Raw genomic sequence first — 16,852 nt, 5'->3', positions numbered from 1 at the left:
GACTGCAGTCTGCAGACAAACACAGTCAATCTAACCTTGGACTAACTAACACTGGAGAAGTGGGAGAAGAGGGACAGTCGCCTCCATAATCTACAGAGCTGATCCGTAAGTGGTCTAGAATTCCAACAACACCCGTCAAAGCCAGACAGAAACACATTTCCTGTCACAGTCTGAACTGTGTTGTCCACGACGAGCCACCAAAACAAAAACTGGGGTGACGACTCCGTTGCTTCAGTTGCCTCGCTGTCGAAACAATTCTTGGAGAGGAGATGCGTTTATTCTACGATGCCGTTTGTGTTTTGTTTAACTGTGCTGTAGCCACTCTATTTCATTTAACTTTTTCCATGACTGAGTTATTTAAGAAGCTTAGAGGTGGATGTGAGGACAAAGAGCCAGCAGAGAGAGACTGAATGTCTCTCTGAAAAAAAAGAGGAAAAAAAGCTCTAACTGGACAAACGGATAAAAACAGAAAAAGAGGAACTTCAAGCATCTTTTCTTTTTGCTGTCAACACTATTCAGCCTTCTCCCGGACGAACAGCACTCACCCAGCGCGTCCTGCAGGTACTTCTGTCCCACCAGCTTGAGGTATTCCTCTATGGCCTTTGTTGCTAGCGTGTTCTCTCTGAAGATGAGGTGCTCGTTCTCCCCGCAGCGATCCACCTCGGACATCATCAAGTCTGTGAGGAAATCCTGCAGGAGAAAACAAAACGAGACAAGACGAGGCCGGGGTTAATGACTGAAAGTCACACAACGCAATATGCAGGAACTAGTTGTTGGAGATGTCCATTTAGCGTGAATGCTGCATTTGACGTGAGAGATTTGCAATGTGGAAAATAAGACAGATTCCACGTCCTCTGTTTAACCTGTGATATTTATCTGTCATTTCGTATACCATTCTCCCTTTGGCCCCCACAACTGATTGCCTGATTCCTTAGTTCTGTCTCACTGTGGGTTTGTGTAAAAGGATAGCAATTAAATGTGCACACGTGTGTACAACTTTGCCCCACCTAACAAAAACATACCTGAGGAAAACAAGTTAATACAAGCCAAATACAGCCATCCATCCATTTTCTATACCGCTTATCCACCAGGGTCGGTGGAGCCTATCCCAGCCGACTACGGGCGAGAGGCGGGGTTCACCCTGGACTGGTCGCCAGTCAATCGCAGGGCTGACACACAAAGACATACAATCACACACTCTCACACTCACACCTAGGGGCAATGTAGAGTAGCTAATTAACCTAATGTGCATGTTTTTGGTATTGTGGGAGGAAGCCGGAGTACCCGGAGAAAACCCACACAGTCACAGGGAGAACATGCAAACTCCACATAGAAGGGCCCAGACCGGGATTCGAACCTGGAACCCTCTTTCTATGAGGTGACAGTGCGAACCACTACACCACCATGTAAATAGAAAAGTAAGCACCAGCATTTTTAGACTTTTTAGGCCACCTGATGAATGTAAATCCAATATTTTCTCTTTCCAGCTCGGGTTTGCCCTCCACCAAATCCTCAGGGATCTATCTGTCGTTTTAGCAATTAAATTATAAGATACATTCACCAGCTAGTTGCAGACTTTGTCCGCCATCTGCTGCTGGACAGGTCATGTACAGTAGCCCAGTGTACATAACCTGCCCAGCAGCAGAGCTTATCGATGAGAGCAAAGAGAGTAAAGCAAAGAGTAAAGCTGCAGGGCAGAAAATCAAAACAATCCCCTGAAAGACACTAAAGCTCAGGGAAAGTCCAACAGGGGGGCAAAGTCCAACTATCCTTACATTGTCTCTCAATTTACTACACTGCTGTGGTGCGACAGATTATCACATTTTTATGACCAGTGAATCTGAACAAAGCTGGTTACAGTAAACGGAGGGAAACAAAATAACTCTGTTCATATCATCCTTTGAATGTGGCATAACCCAGAGCTGAAAATCAGCATGCAGAGGGAAACAACCTCACCGAAGAGACGTGACAGGACTCATTCTCCTATTCTCCTCATTCTCTTCACTTTCATTCACATGTTCAAAGGAGCGACTGCGACACCTGTTTTACTGTGCAGTGAGCCAATGACAACAGAAGAAACGCTCGTCTCCCACTCATACAAGTGGAGAATAGCAAATAATAAAGGAAACTGACATAATGTGGAGGTAGTTTATAGCCAACAAAGTTTCCACCAAACTCATCATCACTTTGAAAGGACACGTCAAATCCAAATCTTTCTTTTTAATTGACAGCACGCATTACTGTGATCGAATGCTCTTTTATTTATCTTTAAAACTAGTTTAACAGTGATCTCCATAAGGACAATATGGCATTCATCAGGTGACGAAAAATAACAGTTGAAGGCAGGCATTAAAGCCCTCAAAATACAAAGTCTGAAAGGGAGAGATAGAAATGAAGCCATCTGGGGATGAATCATCCCTTGTTTAGATCCCTTCAACAAATTTCTGGGTGTACTCTCATGCAAGTCCCCTGGCAGCTTGTTAAACTAGGGGAACCAGCATCGCAGCGAGGGAGAAGAGAGGCAAGTGACAGATGTAAAGAGAGAAACCGAGAAGGAGAGGAAGAAGAGACAGAGCGGTGGTCTTTAAAGAACAGAGGAGGAGGCGGAAAGAAAGCGACAGAGCCACTCAGACGGTTTCTATAGCTGCAGCACAAGCCTGTTATCCGGCTAATCAAAGATGCACCACAGGGAGCCAATCACCCACTGATGTGCAGCGAAAGCAGCCTTTTTGGTTACTGCATTTGCACATTCCACACATCCACAAGCCCCCCCCACACACACACACACACAAATCTACAGAGGATACAATCCAAACTTAAGTTTAACAAATGCGCATATCAATATACACTTTAATCAAATCCAGAATGTGGCTTTAGAGGTGTGTTTTTGTGTGTGAGTCTGTAGCTGGTTGGCTGTTTAGACAGACCGTTAACGAGACAAATAACACAGTGCTTATAAAAAGTTAAAGTTTACTGTTTTACTGTTACACGAAACTAAATCAAAGGGGATTTAAAGTGACTTGGCCAGGTGCTTCGCCACCTCACATGACATCTCGGCTGCAGATTCCCAGAAGCAACACAGGGAGACTGAGGTCAGCTGGAACCAGTTTACATGGTCTGATGAGAGCAAAATTGCATCTCCCACCATGAAGCACGGAGGCGGTTGCATCATGCTAAACGCCCCAGAAGGCTTGTGAGAGCAGAAGATGAAATATATGCAGAAATATGCAGGGAAATCCTGGAGAGAAATCCAATGCAGGCTGCAAGAAATCTGTGACTTGGTTTTCCAGAAAGACAACGACCCCCTCCCAAGCATAAAGCAATTCAGGTGGATTCGTTCTCTTAAAACATTACAGGGTGTTTTTCTCTTGATCAGTGTCAAAAAGGTACATCTAAATATCACAATAAATATTCTATATCTTGTCATTTCCACGTCATACTTTGTCAAGGGCCCACTGGACAGCAAGGAGTTTGCGGTTATTATAAATAAGGCAGAAAACGGCACATACACAACACTGAGGAAACATGACCTTTTGTGGTGTGTAGTCACCCATCCCATCATTAGACCAGTGGACCAGTGGCCTTGTTTTTTATTTATTTTTTTTTTTTATCGGAAGAAAATGTCATTTCAGTTATGATCGTCCCTGTAACCTCTAACCCTCTGTGGCTGTGCACCTCCCTCCTCTCCTCCTTCCTCTCTGCTCTGCACTCCTTATGTGGCCACTGAGGCGAGGAAAGCCCAGGCCTGATTAGAGAGGATGGTCAGATGAAATGGAGGAGGAGAGAGACAGAGAGGAAGAGGGGAGCTGAGAGGGAGACATCAAAAGAAAGACAGGATAATTTCTGCTGGTACCCTGAAAAAACTGGATCCAACCAATGGAAACAATGAAACGTTGCACCTTAGCAGACATTTGTTGAACCCACTAACTTAAAGGTGAAGGATACATTCTGTGTGTGTGTGTGTGTGTGTGTGTGTGCCCACACACATTTTCTAGAACATTTTCTAGTATTTTCTAGCTTTGTAGTTAGCTAAATGCCTCGACGCAAATGTCAAATCTAAAGCCAGAATGTTATTCACTGGAGTGAATTACCTCTTTCAAATAACTTTCAAATCTCTTCAGGTGGCATTTATACTGCAGGGAAGTTCATAGAGACCAATGGCTGCAATCTTAACTACATGTGATTTGTTGCAAGTCATGAAGAACATCAAGTATTGTAAAAGTTTGAGCGATCATATCCCAAAAAGAGAGTGGAGCTCCTTCATCCCCCAGCCTTTTCTCTGACGCCCTCAATCCTGCAGCCTGCCCCCTCCTCCCCTGTGCTTCAGTGCTAATAAGGAGAAGTAGAACGCTCCCTGTATCGCTGCCACATCTCATCAGCCAAACCATGCCTCAAAAAAGCCCCAACACACAGTGCGCAGAGAAAGAAGGATGATATGAAGATAGGGTCTGAGTGGAGGGTAGACAGAGCAGCACGGCTGATCAGATCCAATAAATAGTAGGGAACAAAGCCCTGTTGAAAAAGATGAGAAGCTCCCTGTAGATGGGGTTACTTGCCAGCAAAAACTCATAAAATCTTGTCCATTGCACTGCTGTACACACAACAATCTAATCACCACCAGTGCCCACACCTCTATTTGGCTATAATCCACCACAGAAACAAGATTTCAAATTGAAATATAAATACGCAGGGCTCCTACTGAAGAGACGTTATAACCCGAGATCACGATCAGACCTAAAAGTTTCTAACACGCTGTCAGACAAACCTGAACACAGACCAGGAGAGCGGCGTTTTAAATTACATGCTCCCAAAATTGCTGTGCCTTATAAAGCTGGAACACTGAGTCTGGGAAAGAAAGCAGAGAGAAAAATAAAGGTTCCTGCATTGTACCTGCTGTTTTTAGTGTTTCTATGGTAATACAAAGAAGAGAAATACAAGTGTGAGAGCAATAAAATGCCTTAAAAGGATAATACTGAAGCAGGAGAAAGAAAGAGGTAACGTAAGAGAACATTTTCTGTGAAATTCAGCCTCTTTAAAACTGCCTCCACCTGGAGAATATGTGGATGACTCAAGTGGGTTCAAATATCACTGACAGATCACTTCACCCAGCTGTGTTCTGCATAATGTGGATGGGAATCAGGCACTTTTCAGGCTGACATAAAAAATGATGAAGCGTACATAATGACTGAATGAAGACAATCTTGTCTGATGTAAAACAAAATATTTAAACACATTCATACCTTAGTTTCGTTCAGAGTGTCCTGCTATTAGGTAGTATGTCGGTGTGAGAAAATAATCTGTTTTTGCATGTACTGTATTTCAATGATATCCAACAGCCTGAATAAAGATTTTTATTTTGGCATGAATGGTTTTACTTTGTATTTTATCTTGTGAGCAGCTGTGAAACACCATTATTGGAGACGTCATGGACTGAGGGAATAATGGGATTCATTGGAAAACAAACAAAATGGAAATTACCTGTCGATGCTTCAAGTACTGATATAAAGCTTGTGTACAGACTATATCACAAGGGAGAAAACACGAAATGACAAAGTTTTGTGCAGTCAGTGGCCTATTGTAACACGTAGGAAAGAAAAAAGAACTGCATGTGAGGGGAAAATATCAACCCTATAACATGAACAGCTGACTGATCGATGAGCCTGGTTTTCCAGCCCGAGGAAAGGGCCGAGAAGAGACCCAGGGGAGAGAAAACAGGAACCACTCCAGCCACTCCATCCTTTGCTCTCCTCAGCTTTCCATCTCCTTCTGCCTGGCCCTGGTCTCTCTCTCTCTCCCTGGAGACTGGAGGCTAGTATTACAGTGCTATCGCCTGCAGCTCTTCCTGTGAGGGTCACATTGGGTTGACGGAGACGACCCGAGGCCGAATGGAAATGGAAGCGGTTTCTCCCGTAGGCACGGAGGCTTATCATTCAACACAAAAACAGGAAGGGCTGCAGCTCTCCCGATTTAGCTGCTAGTGCACATGATCATTATGAAGATGGGTTTGACTGGAGGGGGTCTTACAGCAAGTGTCATCAGCATCCAATCATGACGTTTGCTGATTTACTCTTTATATTCCCTGTGTGTGTTTCTGTCTTGCATTTCTTCAAAGTCTTAAGCGAAATCCATGAGGCTCTGCAATGTATATTTTATTATTAAATAGAAATTCTGCCCACTTTAATGCGGCATTTAGGTTCATATCGGCTCTTTAAATGAGTTTTTAAAAAAAGCCTTCCAACTGGCTGAGATATTCCCACTCAGACAAGCATAAATATTGTAAAACAAGGCAGAATACATTAAGAATAAAGTGCCATTATCCCACCTAAATTTTTTCAAAGATATGCTTATAGACTTCTGTGAGGCTGTGCACGCCTGGCTGAGCTACATGCTAACAACACCGTAGCACTAAAAGTGGGCTGATAACCAAAGTCAGCTAAATTCAAACTTTGGTTACCATGAATGCCTGTACAAATTTCAATGACAATAGTTGTGGTTCACCCACAGTGTTAGCATGCAGCTAGTGCGGTGAACTAGGCTGGTAGATTGAACTGTGCTTCCATTAAGGTTTTCAAACTTTTCTGATCATAAGCTATTATTCACAGGTCGTATTTTATTCATGTGAAGAGCATACTGATTTATTAATCTGTGTATTCTGTTATATTGGTATTATTTATTTGCTGCGCACACGCATGTTGAGAGACTGATGGTGACAGGAGAGACAGAGTCTATGTAATCTGAGTGCCAACACAGATGTTCCAGATGGATGTGTTGAGCATCATTGTAGAGCTGAACGTTTTCCGTGCAACCTGTTTGGAAGCCAGAAACTGTGTTGCCATGAACTGAAACTACATTGCTCTGGTTTTTCCACCCCTTTCTTTTCCTTTCCTCTCCTTGTTGGCGGTGCCTTCGTCTTCATCTTCGCCTCTCTCTGCTTGGATCTTTTCACTTCTTCTCCATCACACCACGCTGTCGGGAGACGGTCAATAAAAATCACGCCGGAATTATTAAGCAGTCTGAGGATATGATGCACTGCCTTTGTGGTGCACGAGTGTCTGAGGAGAGCGAGTGCTTGGTGTTTATTTCCTGTTCCTAGCATGGCCTATACAGAAGATCTATGGCTCCATGCTAGCTCGTATCTACTGCTCAGTGTGCCCTCTTTCTCCCCCTCAAACACACAGGAGGGTCACAATGCTCAATTGTGACCCAGCACAATATATGGAAGCATATATTGGAGAAGCAGCTACATAAAAACATTCACAGGTTCCTGACAAAATCAAAAGTAATCCCAACAACTTCCCTGTTAATGGTGGGGGTGTGGTGTGACGATCACATGCTGGCCTTCTCATGCGACAACTGACTGATTCAAAGCCACATTTTAAAAAAGTCCAGAGGAACAGAGAACTATCAGAGCCCTTCATGTCATGTTAGTACATCCCCTGTCACACCATATTATGTAGGTGTGACAAACTGTGCTTGTGGGCCCCAGCTGTGGTGGTGAGCATCCCTGCCCACTGAAGGCAGCACTGAATGCAGCACTGAATGCATTAATAAGATGCTTGTTCCTAACGTAGAGTTGTGCATGGAAAATTTACCACAGACGATGTAGAGAGGAAATACTCACACATTTCGCCCTCTTAAGCAGGGCTTTTAGTTTACCTTGAGGAGTGTTACATAAAAACGCAATGGCATAATAACCAGAGCACCACCCTCCTCCAGCCAGTTATCACAAGGATAAATCCTCCTTATCGTCACTTCCAGCAGCCGGCTCGGCTGAGAAGAACAGCAGCAAAATAAGAACATAATCTTCCTGAGGGCCGAGCTGTCGACAAGACAAGATCAATAACGCAGAGGGTTCGGGCCAGGAGTGGATATTTTCAGATGAAAGAAAGGTGAACTTCTCCAGACAATTCCTACTCGGCAGAGGGCTTGTTATTGTCGCTGTGGAGCTTCGAGGAGTGCTGTTTGGGTGTACGGACATAATGACATGTTCCACTGGGAAGGAGACGGACTGGGCTATGACCTTACAGCGTGGGGACTCAGCAGAAAATGTTACAATTGGATTTCTCATTTTTGATTTCAGCCGGATCCACAGCTCTGACTTCAAATACAATCAGATGAGAGTAGACTATTGAGACATTCATTCCTACTTCAACCTACAGTCGCATTGCATTCCTCTGACCTAATTGTGTGCTATCGAAAACCTCATATATCTTAATACGCGTGCAGGCCTACTTGCTCATGCCGAAAAATCGAATAAATTACCTGCAACCACCTGCCAATGTGATTATACATAGGTGTGTGTGTGTCAAGTTAGCATCTGTGCAGCGAAGCGGGGCGTGGCCGTCGTGTTCACCAATGCATCCAGACATCAATACGGCATCAGTAATGACATCTCTCCAGAGAGCTTTGGCCTCAGGGCGCAACGAAGCATGAAAGAGAGATGAAGGGAGACAAAGACGGAAAGTAGGGAGAGAACGAGAGAGAAGGAGCGAGTGTGCGACGGAGCAGAATATTCGGGGCATAATTATTCGGTGAAGGGTGATAAAGTGACACGGGAAGAAACAGAAGTCTGGAGGTGTTGCATGCTAATGCCCATTACAACCTGCAATCTGCATTTCTTACCATCAGCCAGCTGCAATTAGAAGCTGTTTCCCACCTGTGCACAGCTGATAAAACATGACGCACATCAGCAGAACTTCAGAGTTACTGCTGCACCCTCAAAACTGCTCACCTCTCGTTCACCTCCGCTGGGTGTCAAGAGGGGGTTTCTCCTTTGTGACTCTCGAATGAGCAACGTGCAGTCTCTGTCTGAACTGTAGAAATCCACTGTGGCGCTGACAGAATTAGATACTGACTCATGGATTTTGACCTCAGCCTTGATAGTTGGAAGACGAGCACAATAATACCAAGCAGAGGGCTAAATAACCAAAGTCTCTATTAAACATTTGCAGAAAAACAATGAAACCAGGTTTACAGGATTTTCCAGAGTTTATCTTTGCTTAACTAAATTGTTCCATTCCTAAATGTAGCTCACCAGTGTTGACAAAGGCCACACCAAAGTTGGCAATACATAAAAAAATGCAAAATAAACTTCATCACTGGATTGAAAAGGAACAAACCGTGCAACACTGGCCAAGAAGTGCAGCCGAGGAAATCCTAATTAGGCCTTGGGAATATTTTAGGATAAGTAGTTTGTTGGTACTGCTGTGTGCTATGTCTGGCATGACATGACTGCTATATCCATCAAGGCAACAAGAAAAACACACACTGAAGAGCAAGTGTGTGTGCTGCCTAAATATGTCAGACCATATCACGATGTCTTGAATGATGAAAGTCTTTTCAGACAGGAAGCTGCGATAGCGAACAGCACTGACACTCTACATTTCAACTGCGGCTTTCATTAATTCTTCCATTTTACGTCACTCCAAATGCTTCTGTTTTTCTGAAGCCAACAGCAGCTTTTCTCTGTGTTAACAGCCCCACAAAGATCAAATTGAAAAGAAAGATTTAGCGAGGAAAACATTTGAGGGTCTGGTGGTGACGAGCAACCTTGAAAATAGCATTTCAGGTGCCGCATCACAAGCAGCTCACCCAAAGCAGGCAGAGAACCAGCTGGGAAGGAAGACTGAGAGGTGAGAAAGAAGTAAAAGTTTTAGTGCTTTGCTCGGAAGGTGGGGATTAATTGAAAGTAATTAAGGACGTGACCGTCCCTCCGGGGACCAGTGGAGCCCTTCTCCCCCATCAATCACCAGCTATCAGCCCCTAAACCGGCAGACTGGCGCTACAGTGTGGATAGACATCACTTCTTAAGCGCTGATCATTCATCATTCCGCTGAGCCGTGATAAAGTCAAAGAAAGTTTTTCAAAGCTCTGCTGATGAGATACTGTCAAAGAAACTGAGAAAGTGAGGTAGAAGTTGTCAACTGGCAACTGACGAGGCAGAAAAGACAACAAAGTTTATGCTGCAGTGAAGAAAGCAGCCTGAAGCAACATCCCACTAAAAAAAGACAGTTATTTTAGACACTACAGGGATGACAAGATGCTTTTTTCTGTGACTCAAAACAGACTTTTGTTGATTAGAAATGCTCTGGATCTGAGTTAAATCCTTTAATACACTTACAGTAATGATTATTATTATTATACTGATTATTAATCTGCAAATAATTAATCACTTTTAATCATTTGGTCTTTAAAATAGCAGAAAATAGTGAAAAATATCTCCCTGAACACAGTCTCACATCTTTAAATGTCTTGATTTGTCCGACCAGTAGACAAAAAGCAGCAAATCTTTATATCTGAGCCGGTGGAAGCCTTGAACTTTTGCCATTTAGATCACGTAAATGACTAACATGTTGCTGCAAAATGTTATCAAATGCCAACGTTTGTTTCACCGTGCTGGAAAGACTAACACTTCACTTTCAGAGTAAAGTCAAATACAGCCATGTTGGACAGATTATCAGAGTCCAGTGGCCTGCTGTCACAGGAGACTTAGCTCCTTCTGTGGTAGACTAATCTCCCAACGCTTGCAGTTCTACAGACATCAGTGGATATATTGTGCTTCTGTCCAGCATTGGTATGCTGTCAAACACTGCAGGGGATACATGTAAGGAATTAGCTTGAGTTAAAAATGTAAGACAGGCTGGTGCAGCAAGAGGAAATCACCTGTCTGTCTGGTCTTTGTCTGCTCTGCATTACAGCTGCTGGGGGTCAACAGTTCATGAGATGAACAGGTAGCAGAGGAACAGCTAACCTCCTCCATCAGTAAGATAACGGTCTGATATTCTGCTTTTGTTATCCATTATTTCTCCAAGGAGAGTGCAAATGGAGATAAATCACATGACTTCTACAAACCTTGGCCTTGCCGGTGCTCTGTAGAATGTGGACAAGTGCACAGGCCATCTCCTCCTTGTTCTTGACGCTAATCCCGGGTTCCAGCACCGAGCATAGCAGCATGTAGTTATTGGTGGTGTACTCTGCAAACTCCTTGTACATCTCCATGGGAAGGATGTTCATACTCTGATAGCGTGCTTTGATTCTAATCATAGGCCCAGATGTCTTGCCCTTGGGGGGGTTGGGCATGCTGACGGGATACCACTTCTCCATAAACTGGCGTCCAGTAACAGCCACAACAGGGATGCTGACAAATCCAATGAAGTTGTTTTTGTCTTTCTTTTTCTTCTTGTCCGTGTCTTTGTAGAGGTGGGCCGTGATGCTCTTGACAGGAGGCAGGTTGTTGAACTCGAAGTGCTCTCCCCAGAAGACATTGTCAGTCTTGAGTTTGCAGGTGGTGCGGGCGTACAGTGAGTCATCCAGACAAAGCTCGCAGAAGTATTTCTTTTTGGCTGGCAGGTCCTTTGCCTCGATGACCCACAACTTCAGCATGTTCTCCACCCGACGACTGTTGTCCTGGAGAACAGATAAAAGGAGGTGGCTTGGTTAGGTCTTTCAGAACAACTTGTACACTGACATCATTACTGGAGACTGGAAATGACTTGATTTCAGTCAGAGGATGTGAACTGGACGAATGTAACCAACGTAAATCTAATCTAGTTCGTCAATATACAAAATAACTCAAATGACAGCACAAGTAATCTGATCTCATTCAAATGAGAATCTGCGTCAAACCTTGATTTTCTTGATTTTTCACCACAGCGAATGAGAAAAACATTTCAGACAGAACTTCAGTCATTTCACAGTGGCAATTTTGAATCAATTCCCCTTTGCTATAAAAAAGGCAAAGAAATCAGAGTTATTTCACAGAGTGCTAACCCATTCTTATGTCATCAACTGATTTTTCCAAGAGCAGGGTTTATCTTTGGGCTATTATTCAGATCGCCTTGAAAACTACCTCTGACAATGAAGAGAAAAAGCGAGGAGATAATAATTATGTAATCAGAAAGAGTCTATCATAATCACAAGGATTTTTGAAATACTGGTGGCTATGGTTAAGAAAGTTCAAATGGTAGCTGAATGCTTTTTGCGCATCAGACAATAACACTTTTCTGTGTAACAAAATTGGATTTGACTTAAGTTTCTATGACTCTTATCATTACATTCATCAGAATATCGAGTGTTTTTGAGCCCTGAAAAACATTTATTCTCGTCCTTTCTGTGTCTGTGGTTCATTCAAGGTGCATCTGCGTTAGGCGGGAACTAGAAGACGACACAGAGGACAATCTTTCAAACATAATGGGAGATGAGTTCATTCATCTCACACATCACCTTCTTGCAGAAAGAGTTTTCAGCGGTGAGAAAACTTCTACTGATTCCTGTACAGCATGTGCTCTTCCCGCAACACTGAGGGTTTGGGTTTTAGTTTTGGTGTCAAGTAATGCCTTGTCAGCAGGGTTATCAATTTTCCAAATTTCCCTATAATTTCCCCATGTTGACACAGCAAAATTACTCCCTGCTCTGCACTGTCAATTAGGAATTAAACTTCGAGTTGAGTCTCACCATGCACACAGGAATGTATTTTCTATCAAACACCAGCTCACAAAGAAGATGCGTCTGTAAATTGCCTATTATTATAATTATTCATAATTAACCTCTCACACAGGAGCTGAACTGTGCAGGCTTAACTATCGACCATCTTGTTTCATTTAAGTTCATTTAATCTCTGGCACACAGGTATTGAAAATGATTGAATGTATTTATATTTCCTTTATTATTTCTTGTTTTTTACTGTAGGACAAAATCAACACAATCAGCAGAAAATAAACTTCAGGGTGAGTTAACAGGTGCACATACAGACCTGTAAACCACAAGATTTAAATTAAGCTAAGAGCAAAACATGTTTTCAGTAAATAAAATTAATAGCCTGCAATTCTTTTATTTACTAAAATGTAACTTGATGCTTCTGTTTGTCCCCTAAATGCTCAATAAATTTTGCTATAAATACGTGTTTGTTCAGACTAATGTGTTACTTAATCATGGGTCTAGCCTGTGAGTAGCAAAAGTAGTATTGCAGTAATAAAGGCACTGGTGGTAGTAGAGCTAGCAGTTTGTGTGACATCTGTTCATCCTATTGAATACAACTCCTGAGAATTGCCGATCCAATTTCAAAGAATTTCTGTTTCCAGTTTTTGTGTTTCTCCAAAAAAAAGCCCAGCGTCGCATTTAATCCCTCAAAATCAAAGAATAATTAAAAACAAGAGGCAGACATTACACATCACTGCCAAAAGAGCTGAGGAGAATGAAGGCTTCAATTCTATTAGGGAACTTTTTAAATTGGTGAGTAATTTACTAAATGACAGATGAAGGACTGAAGACGCTGTGAGATTAAGACTCTTTTCTTGGCTCGATACGCCTGCTCCTCTCCCTCTGCCACAGCTGCGTTCGTCAAGAGTCCAGACGGCATCAAGACAAAAACACGATGGGACCGCTGGTGTTCCTCCCTGCGACCTTTGTGTCCTCTGCTCGCGAGTGCAGGAAGAGCACAGCAGGGTGTCCACATATGAGACTGCATAGTTGCAGAGTTGTGTACAGATGTGACATAATGTCAACACCACGTATCTTACTGTCTTTACACTAATCAACAACATCAATGTTGCAAAGTGCGGTTTGGCATTGCGACACTTGTACATCAGCTTATTAGTGTTGATTACTCCACACAGTCTCGTCCCACCTACTGAGTAGGTGCGTGTATCTACCTTGTTGGGTTGTACAGCCCTCCTCAGATTCTCCATCCATTTGTCTCTCTCGGCTGATGAGCGGCAGGAAAAACACTTGCTTCCCGAGGAGGTGGTGACCTACCGCAGAGAGAGAGAGAGAGAGAAGAAAAACCTTAATGATCAAACCTCATGCATAACAATGACAAAGACATTTTTAGTCAACTTAGTTTATAAATACCACCGTATCTCTGACAGCAAAGAAGCCTCTCAGGAACACACACATACAAACTAGTGGGCACGAGGAAACTCAAGATGACTCGGCAAGTGTTGAGGAATGACTGAAAGGTGTGAATGGAAGGAGGAGACAGATTGGCAGGATGGGTGATAACTGGATGATTAGAAAATGCACAGTGGGACAGAAAGACAGAGAGGGAGAAGAGAGTGATGTAATGAGCGGGGTAATAAAGATTAGTAGAGACTTCTGGTCTCTGCAATAGACACTGTAGGACAGAAAGTACTCATTAGTTTCTCTCACTGTGACGAAAGGCTACAGCTGCAAACATGCGTTTGTGGACACATATCATACAGACGTGAATCTCACAGTAATTAGAGGCTTGTTGGAAATTACGCCAGTACACCAATGATCATAAGGATGTAACCTTCACACAGACGAGCAGCCTGTATCTGAATATTTGGCTATAATTGGCTATCAGCAGGTAATCAAGATGTGAGATGTGAAGTGAGAGCAGCTGCTGGCTCCAAAAGCACTGTTCCCAGCTGTTCGTTCACATTTAAGTTTTCTTTTAACGACAGTAATAAGCATTTTCTGAGATTTTTTTTAGATCAAAGAATTAGGTGGAAAAATAATAAGCAATAATAAGTAGTAGTTATTGTGGAAAAAGGTCACTCAGAGGTTGAAATCAGAAAATCCAGCACAAAGAGAGCAACATTAACATTAATTAGAAGTCATGTTTCTGGTCATCTGATTAATCTAAGTCCAATATTCACTCTCCTCATGCGTCTCATTTGTGGCTCATATGCTCCACTTTGTTGACTAGCTAGTTGCTAACCTTGTTTGTCTACTGACTGGTGGTGGGTTTATCAGAGCTTTGTCGTGAGAGTGAACCAAATCAATAAAACTGTAAAAACAAAACATCGAGCTAAAAGACGTTAAACATCTTTGTAGAGCTGATGAGAATGTGGTGAGAATCCTCTGTGGGTCCATCACTATGAAGGATGTCTTACACATTACTCATAGTCATTTGACTAAAAAGTAATAATAATAATGATATAATTTGGCCAAAAAAACAAAAATATAAAAACATTCTAATATAGTTACTGATAATTTGGAAATGCTCCAAATGCCACTCACCAAGCGCTGTCTATGCACAACATGACCTTTAGTTATGAGGCCTTGGATGCCTGAAATAACTCCTCTTGCTTTGGAAAACCATAAGTATGGCTGTCTGAGGACAGTTTAATTAGGCAGGGCCAGCAGTGGGAATGTTTTGTAGAACTGTGGTGACGCACAGTATATCTTTGTGTATTGTTGTGTTTTATGTGTGTGTGCCTCCTCACCTCAAAGCAGTAGTCCTGCCCGAGGATGCTGCTGTGAACGGGCTTGATGACAACCTCGTCCTCCATACTTAGGTCCAAGGCTTCCACAGCACTACTGGGGCTGAGCAATGACTCATGGGAGCGAGACTCCTTCAGCCTTGGCATCAGATGAGATCTAAGAGTGGAATAAGAGAGAGAACTGAGTCACCCGCGCTGCGTCTGAGCAGAGGAAGTGAGGGAGAGAGAGGGAGCATATGCACGGCACGTATTAGTGAGCATCCATGGAGAGTGTGAAGCAACAGAGTGTGAGGATGACGACGAGAGGATGCTCCACTAGCTTCAAAGTCAGCAAGTCCTCAGCGTGACAAGCTTGCACACTTCTGACCTCACTTGCTAATGGATGCTTTGCAACTTCTCATTTACAACCAGGAACATCAGTGAATGACTGAAAAAGCATGAACGAACTGAGTCAAGCTGTGCTGCAAACCGATGCAGTAGGGCCGCTATAAATAGGAAGCAGTTCACATCATTGATTATCGCTAATGGTCAGGCTTAGATAATTTCCATGATGACATAATGCTTTGCAGTGAAAAACCACTTCATATCCATTTTGTGGGGCTCCATTAACAAACTCACACCACACAGACTCATGACCCAGTCAACTCTTCTCCTTTGCTTTATGAGAGAGGCTCACAATGCACTTTGGCAAGTTCAATATTCTGACAAAGGCAGCCTTGAAGCCCTGCTCACCGAAACAGTTCAGCCAGAGAACCCTGCTGACAACAGCAGTTTGTTGTCTTTGTTGTCAAAATCAAATACGTCTCCATCCGTGTTTATTTGAGCGCATATGATCCACATTACAGAAACTGATGTTGTCATGTAAACAGTCATGTTATATTGAAGTGCTGAAGTTACCAGGCAAAAACACTAGCTTCAACAAACGCTATCTGAATACGTCAAGAGGTGGTAGTAACATCCAGTCTGCCCTCAATCCAAATGAGGGATAAGGATGAAGAAGTAGTGCTACCCTGAGGGCGCATTCTAACCACCCACTCCTGGCAAGAAACCACCATCAGTGGTTAAGAAAAGAAATGACAGAAAAAGAACAAGGGTCAACAGACTGCTCTCCACCGCTGAAGGCAGCTATAGACGAGGAAAAGGATGAAGTTCGATGCTGAACTCACAGGAGTTTAAATTCAACAGGTTTCTTACATATTAGCACCTTCAAGTCACATATACAGAGTCCAGCAGCAGGCCTTGGTGCTTGTGCATTTCTAATAACCTTATTCATGTCACAGCCAGCCTCACAGCGGAAAGAGGATGAAAAGCTAAATATGCTAGCGGGGATATAAACAGCGGCAGACGAGCTACACAAACCGCTGACACTCAGACACTGGCAGGACGATGAAGACAGTGGGTCAATTGGTGGTGTAATGAGTGAGAGCACTCTGGTAATAGTGCCCTCCGTGGACGGCTTACATGCTAAGCCCACGTGTGAGCAGGCCTGTGTGTGCATGTCTGTTTTTGTGGACTGAAAGAAGAGCATTTCAGGAAAAACACAGCACGCGTAATTACAGATTAGCAGCCGCATGGAGTCCTTTGTACGATCAGACAGCTTTGTTGTCAAATCCACTGTCCAGTGTGAATTGGATAATGATCTGGGCTCTCTCTCCTTTTTGTCCATC

At 43.1% G+C, this 16,852-nt stretch overlaps 1 protein-coding gene across 16 annotated transcripts in view; it reads right to left on the bottom strand.

Annotated features, from left to right (window-relative positions):
- Window positions 1-16,852, bottom strand: part of dab2ipb (DAB2 interacting protein b) — a 120,347-nt gene that overhangs the window by 18,062 nt on the left and 85,433 nt on the right. For all 16 annotated transcript variants that reach the window (XM_046375946.1, XM_046375959.1, XM_046375948.1 and 13 more), the window contains 4 exons: window positions 15,189-15,342; window positions 13,650-13,748; window positions 10,852-11,406; window positions 546-690 (listed from right to left, as the gene is read on the bottom strand). In XM_046375946.1, the coding sequence (XP_046231902.1) occupies window positions 546-690; window positions 10,852-11,406; window positions 13,650-13,748; window positions 15,189-15,342 (953 nt within the window). The remainder of the gene's footprint in view (window positions 1-545; window positions 691-10,851; window positions 11,407-13,649; window positions 13,749-15,188; window positions 15,343-16,852) is intronic.

The sequence above is a fragment of the Scatophagus argus genome, chromosome 20 (genome assembly GCF_020382885.2).
Source record: "Scatophagus argus isolate fScaArg1 chromosome 20, fScaArg1.pri, whole genome shotgun sequence".
NCBI classification, from domain to species: domain Eukaryota; kingdom Metazoa; phylum Chordata; class Actinopteri; family Scatophagidae; genus Scatophagus; species Scatophagus argus.
Note: the sequence above shows the minus strand (reverse complement) of the source record. Positions and strands in the feature narration are given on the sequence as shown.